Below are 17,917 nucleotides of genomic sequence, written 5' to 3' on the forward strand. Positions count from 1 at the left end.
GTGGGAGGGGTACAGGGCAGTGTGGGAGGGGTACAGGGCAGTGTGGGAGGGGTACAGGGCGTGTGGGAGGGGTACAGGGCGTGTGGGAGGGGTACAGGGCGTGTGGGAGGGGTACAGGGCAGTGTGGGAGGGGTACAGGGCGTGTGGGAGGGGTACAGGGCGTGTGGGAGGGGTACAGGGCGTGTGGGAGGGGTACAGGGCGTGTGGGAGGGGTACGGGGCGTGTGGGAGGGGTACGGGGCGTGTGGGAGGGGTAGAGGTAATCACCGGTTTTCCTCTGTCTTCTCCCGAGCAGCTCCCCCGCGGCAGCGCGGAAGCGCTTGGCCTCCTCCTCATTGGCGAAGTTCAGCCCCACCTGGCAGGACTGCAGACACCCTGATTAACATCACCGCTTCAGTGCTGTTACTGCTGCCGTTCATGCTTTAATAAAAACTAAACCATACAGAAATTACCAATCCATGATGTTGTGGTTTTTTTTATGATCTCTTGTATGTAATTCATGGTATGTTATGTCTTGTCTTTCATCTGGACTCTGAGTCTGTATTAAACTGAATTGAATTCAAATTCATCCATTTTGGAAACGTTACATACAATAAACCTAATTTTCAAGAGAGATCATGTGTTGATAAAACCACAATATCGAAACACCAGTGCACTTTATCAAATACTGCCTTATTAAATACAAATATAAGCTGCCAAACGTCTTCATTCACCATGTCCTTGTGAGACTGATACAGAGTTGTGCGTGTTCTTCACACACGTGTGCGTGTTCTGCATGTTATTCACACGCGTGTGTGTTCTGCATGTTATTCACACACATGTGCGTGTTCTGCGTGTTATTCACACACGCGTGCGTGTTATTCACACGCGTGTGTGTTCTGCATGTAATTCACACACGTGTGCGTGTTCTGCGTGTTATTCACACACGCGTGCGTGTTATTCACACGCGTGTGTGTTCTGCATGTAATTCACACACGTGTGCGTGTTCTGCGTGTTATTCACACACGCGTGCGTGTTATTCACACGCGTGTGTGTTCTGCATGTAATTCACACACGTGTGCGTGTTCTGCGTGTTATTCACACACGCGTGTGTTATTCACACGCGTGTGTGTTCTGCATGTAATTCACACACGTGTGCGTGTTCTGCATGTTATTCACACGCGTGTGTTCTGCATGTAATTCACACACGTGTGCGTGTTCTGCGTGTTATTCACACGCGTGTGTTCTGCATGTTATTCACACACGTGTGCGTGTTCTGCGTGTTATTCACACGCGTGTGTTCTGCGTGTTATTCACACGCGTGTGCGTGTTCTGCGTGTTATTCACACACGTGTGCGTGTTCTGCGTGTTATTCACACGCGTGTGTGTTCTGCGTGTTATTCACACGCGTGTGCGTGTTCTGCGTGTTATTCACACACGCGTGCGTGTTATTCACACGCGTGTATGTTCTGCGTGTTATTCACACACATGTGCGTGTTCTGCGTGGTATTCACACACGTGTGTGTTCTGTGTGTTATTCACACACGTGTGCATGTTCTGCGTGTTATTCACACACGTGTGTGGCTAGAAGGGTGACAATGACACGGGAAGGTGCCGAGGTCACAGTTCTGCTTTCAAACACGTCCAGCCCCTTCCCTGCCACCCACTGGCTCTCAGGGCAGTGACATCATCAGCCTCTCAGGCTGCACTGAGCACGTGCCAGCGCATCACACAGGGGACGGAGGCAGGAAGGCAGGAACTCACGTCTCCCGGAAACGAAATGAAGTAGGATCTGGAGCAGCTGAGGGAGAAGTTGTTGTAGAATTCCTGTTCGAACATCATTTTTCCATCCTGCGGAGATATCGGGGGGGGGGGGGGGGGGGGGAGGAACGTCTCAGTTACAGAAACGAGCTCAGTTTCACCCTCACAGAGCTGGTAGGCAGACCGGTCTGTCAGACACTAGCAGCTGCAGTGTGGAAACTAACAAACACAATGGACAGGCTTATCCCCTGGGCCTGTTACCACAACACTTTCACCTCTCTTTCACAGCGAGCGTGCTTATTATACAGACACACACACACCCACACCCCCCCACACCCCCCCACACCCCCCCCCCACACACACACACACACACACACACACACACACACACACACACACACACACACACACACACACACACACACACACACACACACACACACACACACACACACACACACACACACAGGATTCTCTCCATACTGTACCCAGTAAAGACATCAGATGTCAAGCTTTAAAATTCTTTGAGAAGTCATTCCCATAGTACGCTTTGTATTTGATAATTTAAAGTTCTAACAATCTTTTAAAAAGCTATTTTTGAAGCTTATAGGTACAGCCAAAGGACAAGGCTGGATAAGTCTCAACTGCCCCTTGTTTTCCCTGAACATGCTTCAGCTCCAAGGAAATTCATGCATGGACTGATTTTTTACCATTTTTACCAAAAATACGTTTTAATTCTGAACCTTGTGGCTTGTGTCATCAGAATATGGTTCTAAGCCTGTGTGATGTCACCACGAGGATGGTTCTAAGCCTGTGTGACATCACCAGAATATGGTTCTAAGCCTGTGTGATGTCACCAGGAGGATGGTTCTAAGCCTGTGTGATGTCACCACGAGGATGGTTCTAAGCCTGTGTGACATCACCAGAATATGGTTCTAAGCCTGTGTGATGTCACCAGGAGGATGGTTCTAAGCCTGTGTGAGGTCAGCAGGAGGCTCACCTTGATGTCGAAGACGCGGATGAAGTAAGACCTCTGGGGGTTGTCCTTGACCAGGCAGGCAACTCCACAGCATCGCTTCATCCACGAGGAGTTCCTGTCTGCGGCAAACACCTGCACCACTGCTGAGCACAGAGACTGGAGCGGACACAGACACAGACACACAGACACACAGACACACACAGACACACACAGACACACACAGACACACACAGACACACAGACACACAGACACACAGACACACACAGACACGTTAGAGAGATCTCTGCACACACCCCTCCCCGCTGTAAGCCACGACCCGCTCTGACATTCCCTCTATCCTCCCTCCTCTTACTCTTACAGTGCATCCCAGCTCCAGATCTCCCCCACACACACTTCTCATACGACACAGGTGCACAGCTCCACCATCAGGAGTCATTTGCCTCGACCAATCAGGGAATTACACACGATATCTCCTGGGGGGGACAACTACTATCGTCAACAAGAGTACATTTTAACCGTCTTCACCATTTTTTCCCCCTTAAGGAAGCATAACCAAAGAGACCATTTATAAAGAGCCATTTCGTGTGAAATAAGCATTACACAAAAAGACACACCAGAACATGCAAACGTATTCATGCTGAACTAACGGTTACGTAATACACGTTATAAAGCCACAATGCCCCAGAGGCAGGGCTCGAACCACTCTCCCATTTTAGGGACATTTTAACTACAAACATCGTTTAGGAGCACATACACATCGGGATGTTCTCCTCAGTTGGAGATGTTTGTACGGAAGACGCAGGTTTACTGAAGGGCCGTTCCCAGGGCAGAGACAGCACATCTCTACTGTAACCTGTGCAATTACCTAAATATCTCTACTGTAACCTGTGCAATTACCTAAACATCTCTACTGTAACCTGTGCAATTACCTAAACATCTCTACTGTAACCTGTGCAATTAGCACAACATCTCTACTGTAACCTGTGCAATTACCTAAATATCTCTACTGTAACCTGTTCAATGAACACAACGTCTCCACTGTAACCAGTGCAATGTCAGCCTGTCAGCTTCTGCAAGCACAGAACTACACAGCTCCGGAGCAGAGCACAGCCTCGGGGCTAAGGTGCATGACTGGGACCCGGAAGTTTGGTGGTTAAATCACCATATGTAGCCAAGATAAGATCCACAGAGCTGCTGGGCCCTTGAGCAAGGCCCTAACCCTACACTGCTCCAAGGGGGTCCCCTGCTTAGTCTAATCAACTGTAAGGTTAGCTCAATAACTCATATCATATTTCATAATGTCACATGTGATATCGACCGATTTCAGTTGTCACTCCATGCAACCTGATACGTGTCAGTTTTGAAAGAATCCACACTTTTATATCAGCAGCATATGTATATATATGTAGTAGGTGGACGTCTCCACTGAAATATTTATAAGCTGTGAGTAAGTACAGTCTGCCAGAGAATAATCACGGACAGCATGACGTGTGCAATGCATTGTGGGCTTTGAAGGAGAGCTAGTCACCCTGAAATAGGTTTCAGAACCATGGAAGTCACTGAGAAACATTGGCATTCAAACAGACAAGGGGCCGTTTATGGCAGCATGTAGATGTCAAAATGTAGCAAAGATTAAGTATGTTCCAACAGGCATGCACAAACACACACAGGCATGCACACAGGCAGGCATACAAACACACACACACGGGTTTTCCCTGGTGGAGCCCTGCTATGTCACTCCAGAGAAAGAGCAGAGCCAGAATTAGCTTCATTAGCTGCCCATTCAGGGAAGGGCAGCCTTTTTCTGGAATGTTCCGGGCCCGTGTTCTAGAACTCTTCGCTGCTTTCAGCCGCCAGCTGCGATCGTGACATCGGCATTCGGAACGCTCAGCCGAGAAACATTCTGATTGCACATTTGTGATGTCACGGGTTAAAGGCCGAGCGTGATGTCGGAGGAGCCCCCCCCCGTGCGTGATGCAGCGCGGGGGGGGGGGGGGGAGGGAGAGCAGCGCTGCCGGGGTCCGGTGTGCATGACCGCTCGTCAGCGCCCTGCCAGCTCTGTGCGAGGAGACGTCAAAACCCCCACGCTCACAGCCCTGCCACTGAGCCCAGCCACTCAGCCCAGCCCGCAAACACCACGTCAACGAGAGCACGTCACCCACCACACCGTCTCTCAGACCCAGAACAAGGAGGACGGAGAGAAAGAAAGTAAAACGCACCTGAGGAAGTGTGCGATACAGGCCCCCGAAACGTGCAGCATGGGCGTGAGGGGGTTGCCACAGCTTCTGCATGAAGCCAGCCGCAGCCGGTGGGCCAGAGCCCTGCCTGCGTCCAGCGCCGTCCGTAAGTATCTGGACGGCGGGGCCATTTCTGAACTTTGGCCTCTGTACTCCAGCACATTGGATTGGAAACAGCTGAGAACCAAACCGTCCAATTACTTTTGGTCCTGAAAAATGGGGGGCAGGGGGCCATGTATAGAAAGGGATGTAATTCCTACAAGGATTACCCGTTTTCGATGTAAATACCGTCAAATTAGAAAGGCCAGTCAGCACTTTGACCTCATTAACGGTTTACATCGTTTCATTTAAAATCCAATGCGCTGGGAGTAGAGCCAGAGGAGCAGAAATTGTACCTCTGTCCAAATACTTACGGACTGCGCCGTATGCATGCAGGCACGGCTCTGGCTCACGGGCCATGGTTGCGCGGTCAGGATGGGGTTTAAGTGCGGTCCATCGCACCGCACAAACGTAAATAGGCACGAGTGTTGGCACGTGTGCACGCTCCCTCCCCAGAGATCCTATAGTCTGCTAATCAGGAGGCAGCTCTCTGCACACGCCTACAGCTATACGAATAAACACAACGCGCTACTTTAACCAGGACAACAGCAGAGAATAACACAAAGCAAACGCCTTCCTTCCTGCCGCAGCGGTCGGATTCTGTTTGCGTTATCCGGCGTAAGAATTAAATCAATAAATAAAAACAAGATTACGGGAGAGATTTAATTCCGTCCTGTCTCGTAATCCCAGCCGCAAATGAATCACCCCCGGCACCAGCGCTCACACAGACAGCAGGAGTTAAACCCCATGCACACAGCGCTAAACGCAAAAGCACCCAGCGCGCTCACGCTCCTCCATCGCCTCGGGAGGACCGCTTGCCCACGGCAGCTCAACCTGCACAGGGCCGCTAAACATGATGGAGGAAGAAAGATGGCGCACTCGATTATCAGCTCCTACTCCGCTTTAGTCAGGAAGTGTCATACGCATTCAGAGTTACTCAAGCCAGGGCAGCCTGTCAGTGAGTAGCTATGGCACGTGACTGGGACCCCGGAAGGTTGGTGCTTCAATCCCTGGTGGAGCTACGATAATATCCACTCCTAAGCCCACATTGCTCCAGGGGGGATTGTCCCCTGCTTAGTCCAATCAACTCAAAGTCACTTTAGGTATAAGCATGAACTAAGTAACATACAAGTCAATGGTTCCTCTGAGAAAAGTATTCAAAAGCGCACGTGCAATAGTCCAGTAAGGACTCAGAAACTACAGCTCAACAGCTCATCGTAAGAAACTTTCCCACAGGCACCCAAGGTAAAAACAACACTGGGGTCTGCATGAGCAGGGTTAAGAGCGGAGAGGTTGGACCTCTCTCTATTGCCCCTCTCAGGTGCTGCCGCCCCCCCAGCCCCGCCCACGCCCTGCCCCGCCCACACACCTCAACTGTGAGAACTGGCAGCTCCGTGCCCCGCCCACATCCCCGCGGTGAGCGCGGGGGAGAGGTCGTGAGGCGAGCCGTCCACCGTCGCGCTGCGACTCCGCCGTGCCAGGCTAAAATTACACGCCTCACGCTACCAGCACTCTCCCCACTGCCGAACACACGGAGCGACGTCCGGCCTTCACAGGGCCAGGAATATCACTCCCAACAGCCGGGAATATCACTCCCAACAACCGGGAATATCACTCCCAACAACCGGGAATATCACTCCCAACAGCCCGGAATGTTAAAGGCCCAACAGCCCGGAATATCACTCCCGGCTGCCGGGAATATCACTCCCAACAGCCCGGAATATCACTCCCGACTGCCGGGAATATCACTCCCAACAACCGGGAATATCACTCCCAACAGCCCGGAATATCACTCCCAACAGCCCGGAATATCACTCCCAACAGCCCGGAATATTACTCCCAACAGCCCGGAATATCACTCCCAACAGCCAGTCAGACACTGACCTGCCCAGCCACAGAGGAGACACCTTCCTAAACCTTTAACAAGGAGAAAGCACCGCATCACATTGCATTCTGTTTTTTTTGAGCTGACGCGTTTATCCAAAGCAACTTACAGTTCATTAGACTAAGCAGAGGTTAGACTAAACCCTCCCTCCCGGAGCAATGTGGGGTTAAGGGCCTTGCTCAAGGGCTCAACAGCTGTGCGGATCTTATTGCGGCCACACCGGGGCTTGAACCACCGACCTTCCAGGTCCCAGTCATGTACCACGAGGCTATAGGCTGCCTCACAGGCCTGGAGCCTACCTCATACTGCAGGGACAACAGGTTCAAAACACAGTGTGTGTGTGGGGGGGGGGGAGCTCAAGTCAATTACCCACACACCCTTCCATCCATAAACATAGTCACAGGCAGACAGCTCCAGAAGGCGTTACCCAGGGAACCTCCTAAGTCAGCAAATACACTGAGGATACCGTCACGTTCACACGTAGGCACTTCACAGAAGCCTTCAACCCAAGAGACTTTGACAACGTCAGGTTTTTTTTTTTTTTTTTCCTCTCCTTACCAAAGCACTGCAGGTTAACTGCCTCACCCTACAACGTCAACGTTAGAAACACAGGTGTCTACCCATAATGCCATGCCGCAGCCATGTGTGGCAGTAACAGGTGAGAGTCTAACAGGGCCCTGCACACCTGTCACCTGACCACACCTGAGACCCACATTTACAGGACAAGCACATCCTCGAAACAGAGATGCACAGCTGTTCTGAGAGTTCATGACAGGACATAAACAGAGCCTCCGAGTAGCCATTTTGTTAGAAACATGCAGAAAATCTCAACCTGATTCCAATAGATCATCCAATCAGCCCTGGACCACATGAATGAGTATGTGCAATCTTGAGCTATGAACACACTCACATATATGCCAAAAGAATAAGCCACGTGTTTAGAATTTCACAGAAATGGTCACTTATTTGGGAGGGTAGAAGTGAGTGTTGAGTTTCACAGAATGATGCAAAGAGAACAGTCAACAATTAGCAATTGTCAACCGAAGATACCATCCCTCATCATCACAGAGAACCACTGGAAATGGTGCCAAAAAACTGACACCGCTCCTCTCCACAGATGGTTTGTCAGGTGATGTCAGGTGATGGCAGCACCCCAAGTCTGTCATCTGTTCCCTAATCCGTTATTAACAAGTCAACATTAGTCCATTTAGAACAAAATTTGAAGATAACAATATAATAAGATACCAACGTAAACGACACTACAAAATAACCTATTCTTATAATATTGCTGATATTATACTGATAACGAACTACAACAACAAATTACAAATGCAATAAATAGTTTGCTCGACGACACTTGGAGTAATAGTCGCCAGAGCAGGAAACACAGGCAAATCAGTAAAAACGTGTTCGGACTTAGCTACAACATATCCGCTACGCCCTTGCCGTTAGAAATTGTTCCATGCGTAACTGAAACACTACATTCAATTCAATAGCAGTTTATTTTGCACCGATTCCTCCAGTTCAATCCCGGAAGGCTGTCATAATGTCCGAATTACCACGTATTATTTACCACACTGGCTTCAGAAGTTCTTAACATCAAACGTAACACGTCCCTGTTTTCTTTTTAAAGAAACAACCCAAAACACACTTGTTTTTTTAAAAATCTGCAACTAGGCTAGTGGATCAATTATGATTTCCCGTGGACAACAAATTCGATTGGCAAATATCTCCAAATCTCTTACAAACCACACATCAGAAAACAGTAACTTAGACGAGCTAGGTGACCAATGCAAGCTGCAACTCGGCTTTTTTGCCAATGACTCTAGCAAGCAGGCTAACCAGCGGGGGAGAAACACATTTGTGTTATGTAATGGGCAGAGCACAACACATTAGCATTCCCAACTAGCTAGCTAGCTATTGAATTTGGCTGACAAATTTAAATCCAGATCTGCAGCTTGCTAGCGGGATTATTCGCGCTGCGTACGACGGCGGTGCCGAGGCCTCGGGGCTAAAGTTAAACTTTCTACCGACTTCGAGACACCCAATCCCGGGACGAACGCACCCCTCTCCCTGCCAGTATATCTCTGTATCTTGCTGCAGGATAAGAGAAGGACGCTTGTCAGTGCTGTTTTTTCCGCTAGTTTCGCGATGCTTTAACGGTACACACAACACCAGATCCCCCCCCACCCCCTCCAAATCCCCCGTTTGAAAATCCACGATCAAGATCGATTTGAAATCACGATCGACGCACAGTCCGTTAAGCATTGCAAATACAGTGACAAAATAACCGTAGTAGCGTAAACAAGAGTGAACAGTGGGAACTTACGATGCATTTCCTGCCAAGGTAGTTGAAGAGGCATTCGTTCTCTTGCGGAGTGAGGAGAATAGAGCCAACGTTTGTGGCACGCCGCTGCGGCGGATGGCCACTCATATTTTAAAATGAAACAAAAAATTAAACTAGCTCAGCAAGCTCACTATTTTTATTATATTTAACTAAAACCGCTGCTGTCATTGATCACTGTGGCCTGCAGCCGGACGTTCTCGTCTGAGCAGGACTGTCACGGAGCGCTGGAAACTCAGCGTTCGATATTTTTTTTTATTTCTCAAGATTTGAAAAGGTAAGACAAATAATCCCTCGACCGTTGACGCAACCGTGGGAACTCCAGCATCCCAGGGACGCCAAAATCTAAACTTTCATCGGAACTCAACCAGCAACATCGTTCGCTCGATCCAACATGGCGGCAGCGGGAAGCAAATACCATTGGGAAAAATAATGGGAGAAGGGGGTGGGGGGTAACAACTACATACACAACTTTTGCATACAAAAGAGAGACCGACTATTCAGTGAAAGTAGGCTTTATAAATAATGATCCCGGAGTAAAAAAAAAACCAAAAACAAAAAACAAGGGTGTTCAAATCTGAGGGTGACCGATGCGGGACGCTTCCTCTAACGGAAAATGGTCTTACCCTGTTTGCTAATGCATTTCTGGATTTTGTCAGGAATGCAGTATGCGGACGGAGAAGGGCGGGGTTAAAGTGAGCCTTCAGCCAAGTACATGCGACGTGACTTCACGGAGGAGGTTCGGCCAGCTTGCAGCCGCGTTTCACGTCGCAAAACTTAAGGGAATAACAGAACGGCTTGGTAACGGTTCATCACGTAGGCCTACACAATTTTACGTCTTTATGAAAGTTCATAACCAAGACGTTCAAAGAGCAACACACTTACAACACGATATCATCCCCCCATTGAATACTATATTTCCTTTAGAATCGTAAATACACGGAATTATTATTCAGAATTTGCATATGCTCCAATTGCTACATAGTGCCCAAGGATATAATTTAAGTATGTGGCATACGATGATGACCTGTTTTTCCCAGTATATCTGTCGGCCTGCATACTTATCAGTTGGTCTTTTTTATTCAGCTGATCATCAAAGATAGAATCAAAATTTAAAAAAAGGTTACACAATTCAACGTCACTCGTCGACCGACTCATTTGTACGATGATGTATTTCTAAAACGTGTGTCTGTTCTTTGCTTCATAGACCTTAGCCAGGGTAGCAGATGCAGGCATTTGCGCAAGAGTGCATCTGTGCGTGGAAAAAGGGGATATTATATATAGAATATATACTAATATATTACTGAACTCTGATTTTTCAATTGATCGCGGCACGGGCTATATATATATATATATATATATATATATATATATATAGTATGTATATATATATATATATATATATATATATATATATATATATATATATATATATATATATATAGTGTCACAATTCCACAAACATCAACAACATCACTCATACAGAGCCCTGCCCTTTTGCAGTCCATGTCAGCCCCGACCTGTAGCCTTTGTGGTCACGGAAGGAGAAGCCGGAAGAACCAGTCTGGCAGGGAGGTGCCCATGTACCTGAATCAGCTAGGTGAGGAACAGAGAGCGACAGAAACACACACAATGTATGATTATCATTATTGTTTTTTTTTGTTTTTGTTTTTTTTATGTGCCTTTCAGCCAGGAATAGGTCTTTGAATTTCCCCCCTGTAGCCGAGCACTGCCCGTATTTTGTTTAGACAAGCTATTTTACAGCATATTTAGACTGAAATCATGTTGATTATGAAATTATGTTGACATACCTTCTCATGAGTATATGGCACAACCAAGCAGTCATGTTGACAAAAAAAAAATTGAATATATCAATTTGAATGATAATGAAATAGTTTGACTTTGTCCAGAGATTTCCTTATAACGCTGGCTATAATGTCATGTTCCTACCTCATTTACCTGTAAAAATGGCAGCAAAGTGAAATCAAAATCTTTTTTTCATGTAAGTTTTATGTATGATATTTTTCTTTTTCTTTCAAAATACTGGACACCAAACATATCCTGCGGACTGGTCCATTCTTGTGAGCAGGGTGTGGACTGGTCCATCCTTGTTAGCAGGGTAGGCTGTACTTGAGGAGTAGCCATGGATAACCCAAACAGCCTCGAGCCCCACACTCAAAGAAACAGAGAAGACCCATCAAATTAACATGCGCAAGTTTCCCAGTATGTATGCATATATGCCATCAGAATAATGGCAAGAAGCAAATGCCATTTCCTCTCTTCCATGCTGTAACAAGATAATTCAAGTAATTAAAGTTTTTTTTTTAATGATAATGCCCAGTATATGTTTGTTGCTGCGTTTTATTTTCCGTTGAAGTCCAGTCCCTGTCCATCTGTGCCACTAGATGGCAGACATATGATATTGCCGTTTTTACGATTGGTATTTGTATTCCTATTGTTAATTACCATGTACAATCAGTACTGTAGCTTAAACCTGAAAGCCTTCACATTTTTTAGAAGACGAAGAAAAGGTGGGTTGGAAAGAAGACACGTTGTAAGCATTGGTGTATGTTATTTATTATGTTATTATGTTTAGCTCACACACATATCCAAGTGAGGTATAGTACATGGCACACGTGTGACATATTTTTCATTGTTATGACTGGAAATTCGATCAAACACTTAATGCACAACAGCAAAGCACTGACCCGGAAATGCACAGCCTGACTACAACTAAACCCCCCCAAAAAAACATACATGAATATGTGTGAAGTCATAAAATATCTATCAAAATGTGTTCTAGCTGACTCACCTATGTTACCCGTCTGTAAATGGTAAATGGTAAATGGTTGGCATTTATATAGCGCCTTTATCCAAAGCGCTGTACAATTGATGCTTCTCATTCACCCATTCATACGCACACTCACACACCGACGGCGATTGGCTGCCATGCAAGGCACCGACCAGCTCGTCAGGAGCATCTGGGGGTTAGGTGTCTTGCTCAGGGACACTTCAACACAGCCCGGGGGATCAAACCGGCAACCCTCCGACTGCCAGATGACTGCTCTTACTGCCTGAGCCATGTCGCCCGTGTACTCATGGAGGTGGGTATGAATCATCCATTTACACAAACTCACAGAATCAGGACTCCAAATAAGACTAAAATACGCATTTATATTATACCTAAAGCTCTAGAAAACCTCGAGTAAAATGATTGTACATTTTAAATGATCACACGTGCTATTCTTTCATTAACAAATCAAGAAGCCCGCTAAATTGCCAGATGAAGCAAAAGCAGTCACTATTTAGGGTCTGTAGTTTGTTTCAATCTTAAAACTATTAGGTCTTAGAGACTGGAGAGAGGATCATTGGTTCTTTGTCAGTGTCTCGCGGATTCAAGAGCAAACAGAGTTTCTCAGTAAAAGTGTTCCCTGTGAAAGAGAACAAAAATGATCTGGCTTCCACATTGTAGAAAGAAATCTCTCCCTCTTCGTAATCCACATACACACCGACTTCATTCAGCTCGGAACTCAGACTGAGCTGGACAGGAGAGTCATCGAGAGCTCTGAGACTGTTCCCCTCTTTGAAATGCAGCAGCCAGAAACCATTTTGTGGCATAGGTTTCCTGCACTGCCTGGAAAAAGTTTCCTCGACAACACCCAAATGCCAGGACGTCTTTCCCTCCACATTTACTTCCCAATAATGTCTTCCTGAACTGAACACATGTTCCCCCAAGACTGTTAAACGAGTAAGAAACATGTATTGGCTGCCATTGGCAAAGACAGAAGGGGAGTGGACCTCTTTCCTGTCCTTGGACAATTCAAAGGAGGACCATGTAGAACCGTTCACCAGAATGTCATCAACAGCATAATGTCTAATTTTTTTAAACTCAGCGTCCACCAACTCTGTCATTTTTGCTCTTACGTACTTGTCATGTGGAGAGATCACGCTCCTCACAGTCCCCACACGCAGGTTAGGGTGGACGAGGACATTGTCCCAGTCCTTAGCGCATGGGGAGGGCGGCTGGGAGGGGAGGCTTTCTAAAACGCGGACGTGGTCCCGGCAGCGAGAGACCTCCTTCAGCTGAGCCTTTCTGCAATTCAGCCCCTTGATCTCCTGCTCCAGCTCTTTCAGCAGGCCTTGGGCCTTGCTCTCCACCACCCTCTGCTCCCCCTCGATTGCCTCCTCCAGCTCGCTCTGGCACTTCTCCACGGAGCGCAGAATGGCGTCCAGCGTCTGCTGACCCTCCTTCATCCTCTCCTCAGCGTCCTCCCTGCTGAGCCTCATCTGTCGCTTGAGCTCCTCCGTCTTCTTCTGCCGGTCCAGGATGCCCTGCTTCACCTGGAGGACCTCCGTCTTGAGCTCCTCGTGTCTCCGCAGCCACTCGCCCTCGACGGGCACGGCGGCGTGTCCTGCGTGGTCCTCCTCCGCACACTGTGTGCAGATGCACGCGTGGTCGGTGCTGCAGAAGAGTTCCAGGGGCCGGCTGTGTTTCTCGCACACGCTGTCCTTCAGGTCGAGCGTTGGCTCCACCGGCTGGTCCGCGCAGGCAGACCGTGCTTCGTCGTCAGATTCCTCCGCCTCACTCTCCATCTCGGGGGCTTCTAGTCTCCGCCTCTTGTAATCCTGGGTGATCTGGGCCAAAATGGCATTGACACCGAGATCCATTGGCCCTTCAAATCTCTTCTTGCACAGCGGACATTGATACTTATCGGTGCCATCCCAGAATCCAGTCAAACAGGCTTTACAGAAGTTGTGCCCACAGGGCGTGGATACGGGTTCAGTAAACACATCCTGGCACACGGTGCAGAGGAACTGCCACTCTGAGAGGGGAATGCTGGATAAAGCCATAGGAAATGCTTATATTACCTTACAGACGTACAGCGCACGCGTCCTGGATTTCAAAAACAAAGTACTAAATGCAGTTTGGATTACGAAAACAAGACAAGGAGACAAGAGTTCCTGTGTGGCGGAGGGGGTTCTACGAAGTGAGTTTCAGGAAGCTCAGCTCGTGTGGCTTCATTCAGGCAAGTTTCGATTCAGGAAAGTGACGGTGTGTTTCACCCCCTCTGCTCTAAAAGGAACAGCAGTCCACCTCTATCTCTCTATCTCTCTCGCTCTCTCTCTCACTGCTTTAATGAGTAACCACATCAGTGTCTCAGGTCGTGTGGCTTCATTCAGGCAAGTTTCGATTCAGGAAAGTGACGGTGTGTTCCCACACCCTCTGCTCTTAAAGGAACAGCAGTCCACCTCTCTCTCTCTCTCTCTCTCTCTCTCTCTCTCACTGCTTTAATGAGTAACCACATCAGTGTCTCAGGTCGTGTGGCTTCATTCAAACTGTCAACTGTAATTTCGTTGCTCTGTACTGTGCAATGACAATAAAGCTATTCCATTACATTCGAAAGTTTCGATTCAGGAAATTGACATGTGTTCCCACCCCTTCTGCTCTTAAAGGAAGAGCAGTCTGCCTCTCTCTCTCTCTCTCTCTCTCTCTCTCTCTCTCTCACTGCTTTAATAAGTAACCGCATCGGTGTCTCTTTAAAGCCGGGATGTCTGATCTTTTAGCCGATCACTAGGTCACCTGATTCAGCAAAATAAATAGTCAAGTAATCAATCAAGACCATGACAATGAATATGAATGTGGGAGAAAACTCTCAGCAGTAGGGCTGATGCTAAGTGCTTATTGCGGAACTTACTGTGCAAGTGTGGATGTGTCCACAAATAATTATTCCCAGGATTCCAGGGTGGTGAATAAGGAAGGAACGGGGTTAGAGGACTCAAACCTACATTACTTCTGCCTCTCCAACGTTATCCTCTCCTTCCTCATACCTTACCGAGGCTGACTGGAAATGGCATAGCTCAACTTCCTGGTCACGTTCTGTTCCACAATAGACTCATTCCATAAATGGTTTAAAGTCTTGGGAAAAGGCTAATCACAAATTAATTTGGGCATGTTGAGGGATGTACACTCAGTGAGCACTTTATTGGGTAGACCCGAACACCACCTTGTGAATGCATTTAACCAGCCAATCGCGTGGCAGCAACTAAATGCATAAAAGCATGCAGACAAGAGGTCACCTGTTTTTCAAACCAAATGTCAGAATGGTGAACAAATGTGATCGAAGTGACTTTGACCGTGGAATGATTGTTGGTGCAAGACAGAATCAGCTAGTTTGAGACTGTTTGCGGAAAAAACAAAAAACATCCAGCGAGCAGCAGTTCTGCAAGCAGAAACGTGTTGTTAATGACAGAGGTCAGAGAAGAAAACGGTTGCTCTTTTCAAGTGCGGCACGATCCGTTAAGGTACTTCCACACCAAATCTGACGTGCAACCCAGTCGTACAGAGAAACGCAATACTGTGGTGTGTGATGGGCACAGTGTTTTGGCGAGCGCTGCGCTGTAGTAAATTCAACGCTTATGTTTTTGCACAGAGTAAATCTTCTATGCAAATTAATTGCGTCAAGCGCTGCTTGCCTGGCTCGGATCAAACTTTCAGACTAGTGTAGCGTTTCAGATCAAATGCGAATCAAGGCACTGCATCGCTTATTTGTCGTTCAGAAATGTATTTCAGTGCTCAGCTCTCTCTTTCTCAAACCGTAACTCGAACCTCATTTGAGCGACCGGTCAACATTGAAAATGATTGTTTTCAAAGCTCAAGGTGAACATCAAGTCATGTGAGATGTTACAAATGCCCAGAGTAACTGACTCTCGCGCAGAATAAAGAATACTGATTGTTTGCAGTTTTAGTGTTCCAGCTTCATACTTCATACATGTCGAACGGACATTTTCAAAAGATCATATATCGTCAGATGTCAAACGTGAACTTGGTTAATTACAGACCCAATGCTGCAATATAGTAATCAAACACTAGGTGGGAGTATACAATCAGGCAACACCAGCATCAGCAGACAGGAGTCAGAACAGTGACCATGTAGCAGACGTTTCTGCAGCTTCACAATCTGCCATTTTCAGCTTCCAGCTGATTATTATTATTATATATCTTTCATTTTGGCTGAAGCTGAGAGGAGTGTAGTGTGTGTGTGTGTGTGTGTGTGTGTGTGTGTGTAGTGTATGTCTGAATATAGTGTGCGTGCGTAGTGTATGTCTGAGTGTACCATGTGTGTAGTGTATGCTTGTGTGTGTACTGTGTGTAGTGAATGTCTGAGTCGAGTGTGTGTGTACTGTGTGTAGTGAATGTCTGAGTGGAGTGTGTGTGTACTGTGTGTAGTGCATGTCTGAGTGGAGTGTATGTGTGTAGTGTATGTCTGAATGGAGTGTGTGTGTGTAGTGTAATGTGTGTGTAATGTATGTCTGTGTACTGTGTGTAGTGTACTGTGTAGTGTATGTCTGAGTGGAGTGTGTGTGTAGTGTACTGTGTGTAGTGTACTGTGTAGTGTATGTCTGAGTGGAGTGTGTGTGTAGTGTACTGTGTGTAGTGTACTGTGTAGTGTATGTCTGAGTGCAGTGTGTGTGTTGTGTATGTCTGTGTACTGTGTGTGTAGTGTATGTTTTGTGTACTGTGTGTAGTGTATGTGTGAGTGTAGTGTGTGTGTGTAGTGTATGTGTGTGACAGATTAGCCGTGCAGTAGTTCTGCCATGGTGTGTGTGTGTAGTGTATGTGTGAGTGTAGTGTGTGTGTGTGTAGTGTATGTGTGTGACAGATTAGCCCTGCAGTAGTTCTGCCGTGTTTACTCCAGGCCAGAGGCATCCCGAGCCGCCATTTTGGCTCAGTGTCTGAAACTTTTTCAGGAGGTACGACGCCTCCTCTGTCTCCAGACTCCCTTGAGTGGACTTTACGGGGCGGCATAAATCAGCGCGTGAAGAAGAGGAGGCCTGCGACTCTCCCAGGGCCGCGCGGCTTCCAGGGAACCCGGCGCCAGCTCCTCGTTAATCACTAATTAACTGTGATTAACGAGCCAGTCTGGGACTGCTGCTGCACTTCAGATCCATAAGGCAGAAGACAGCGTCCTGGCCAGACCTCCATTTTAAAAACCTCTCTCCTCCAGCAGGTTGAGTGAGCGCATTCGTAAGACGCTGCACTCATCCCACGCGACACTTACAGGTCAATGGGGAGTGACTGAAGTCACTTTGATACCTTTGATACCTGTTCGGCACAACAACCAACCTCTCTGTAACACCACTCCATATATCTGACCACTCCTTCATCTCTTTCTCTCTTCCACTCTCCTCTAACACCCATCCATCTCTCCCACCGTCCACTGTCACCTGTCGACGGAACCTACGCCACCTGTCTTCCTCCACCCTCTCATCTACAATCCTCTCCTCCCTACCATCTGCGGAGTCTTTCTCTCGACTGTCTACCGATGATGCGGCTACAACTCTCATGTCCTCCCTCTCATCTTCCTTTGACTCTCTGTGTCCCCTCACCACCAAACTAGCTCGGGCCTCCCCCCCCAGTCCCTGGCTTTCTGATGCTCTACGAGCTGTCCGAACCGAACTGCGGGCGGCGGAGAGAAAATGGAAAAGGTCCTGTCTCCCCAGTGATATGGCTTCCTTCCATGCCCTCTTATCATCTTTCCATTCCTCTGTCTCTCTAGCTAAATCTTCCTTCTTTCACTCGAAAATTAACGCGGCCGCCTCTAATCCCCGCAAACTGTTTTCAACTTTCTCCT

General features: G+C 47.5%; 2 protein-coding genes across 4 annotated transcripts in view; both read right to left on the reverse strand.

Annotated features, from left to right (window-relative positions):
- The window catches only part of LOC133119192 (actin nucleation-promoting factor WASL-like), a 19,102-nt gene extending 9,346 nt beyond the window's left edge, over positions 1-9,756 (reverse strand). For all 3 annotated transcript variants that reach the window (XM_061229671.1, XM_061229670.1, XM_061229669.1), the window contains exons 1-4: positions 9,270-9,756; positions 2,740-2,874; positions 1,743-1,829; positions 267-363 (exon numbers count right to left, since the gene is read on the reverse strand). In XM_061229671.1, the coding sequence (XP_061085655.1) occupies positions 267-363; positions 1,743-1,829; positions 2,740-2,874; positions 9,270-9,374 (424 nt within the window). In that variant the 5' untranslated portion in view covers positions 9,375-9,756. The remainder of the gene's footprint in view (positions 1-266; positions 364-1,742; positions 1,830-2,739; positions 2,875-9,269) is intronic.
- A 2,080-nt stretch (positions 9,757-11,836) lies between these two features.
- On the reverse strand, positions 11,837-14,638 carry LOC133119204 (nuclear factor 7, brain-like). The gene has a single exon (XM_061229689.1). The coding sequence runs from the start codon at positions 14,133-14,135 to the stop codon at positions 12,624-12,626; it is 1,512 nt and encodes a 503-aa protein (XP_061085673.1). The 5' UTR covers positions 14,136-14,638; the 3' UTR covers positions 11,837-12,623.
- Between the last annotated feature and the right edge of the window lie 3,279 nt (positions 14,639-17,917).

The sequence above is a fragment of the Conger conger genome, chromosome 19 (assembly GCF_963514075.1).
Source record: "Conger conger chromosome 19, fConCon1.1, whole genome shotgun sequence".
Classification (NCBI taxonomy): domain Eukaryota; kingdom Metazoa; phylum Chordata; class Actinopteri; order Anguilliformes; family Congridae; genus Conger; species Conger conger.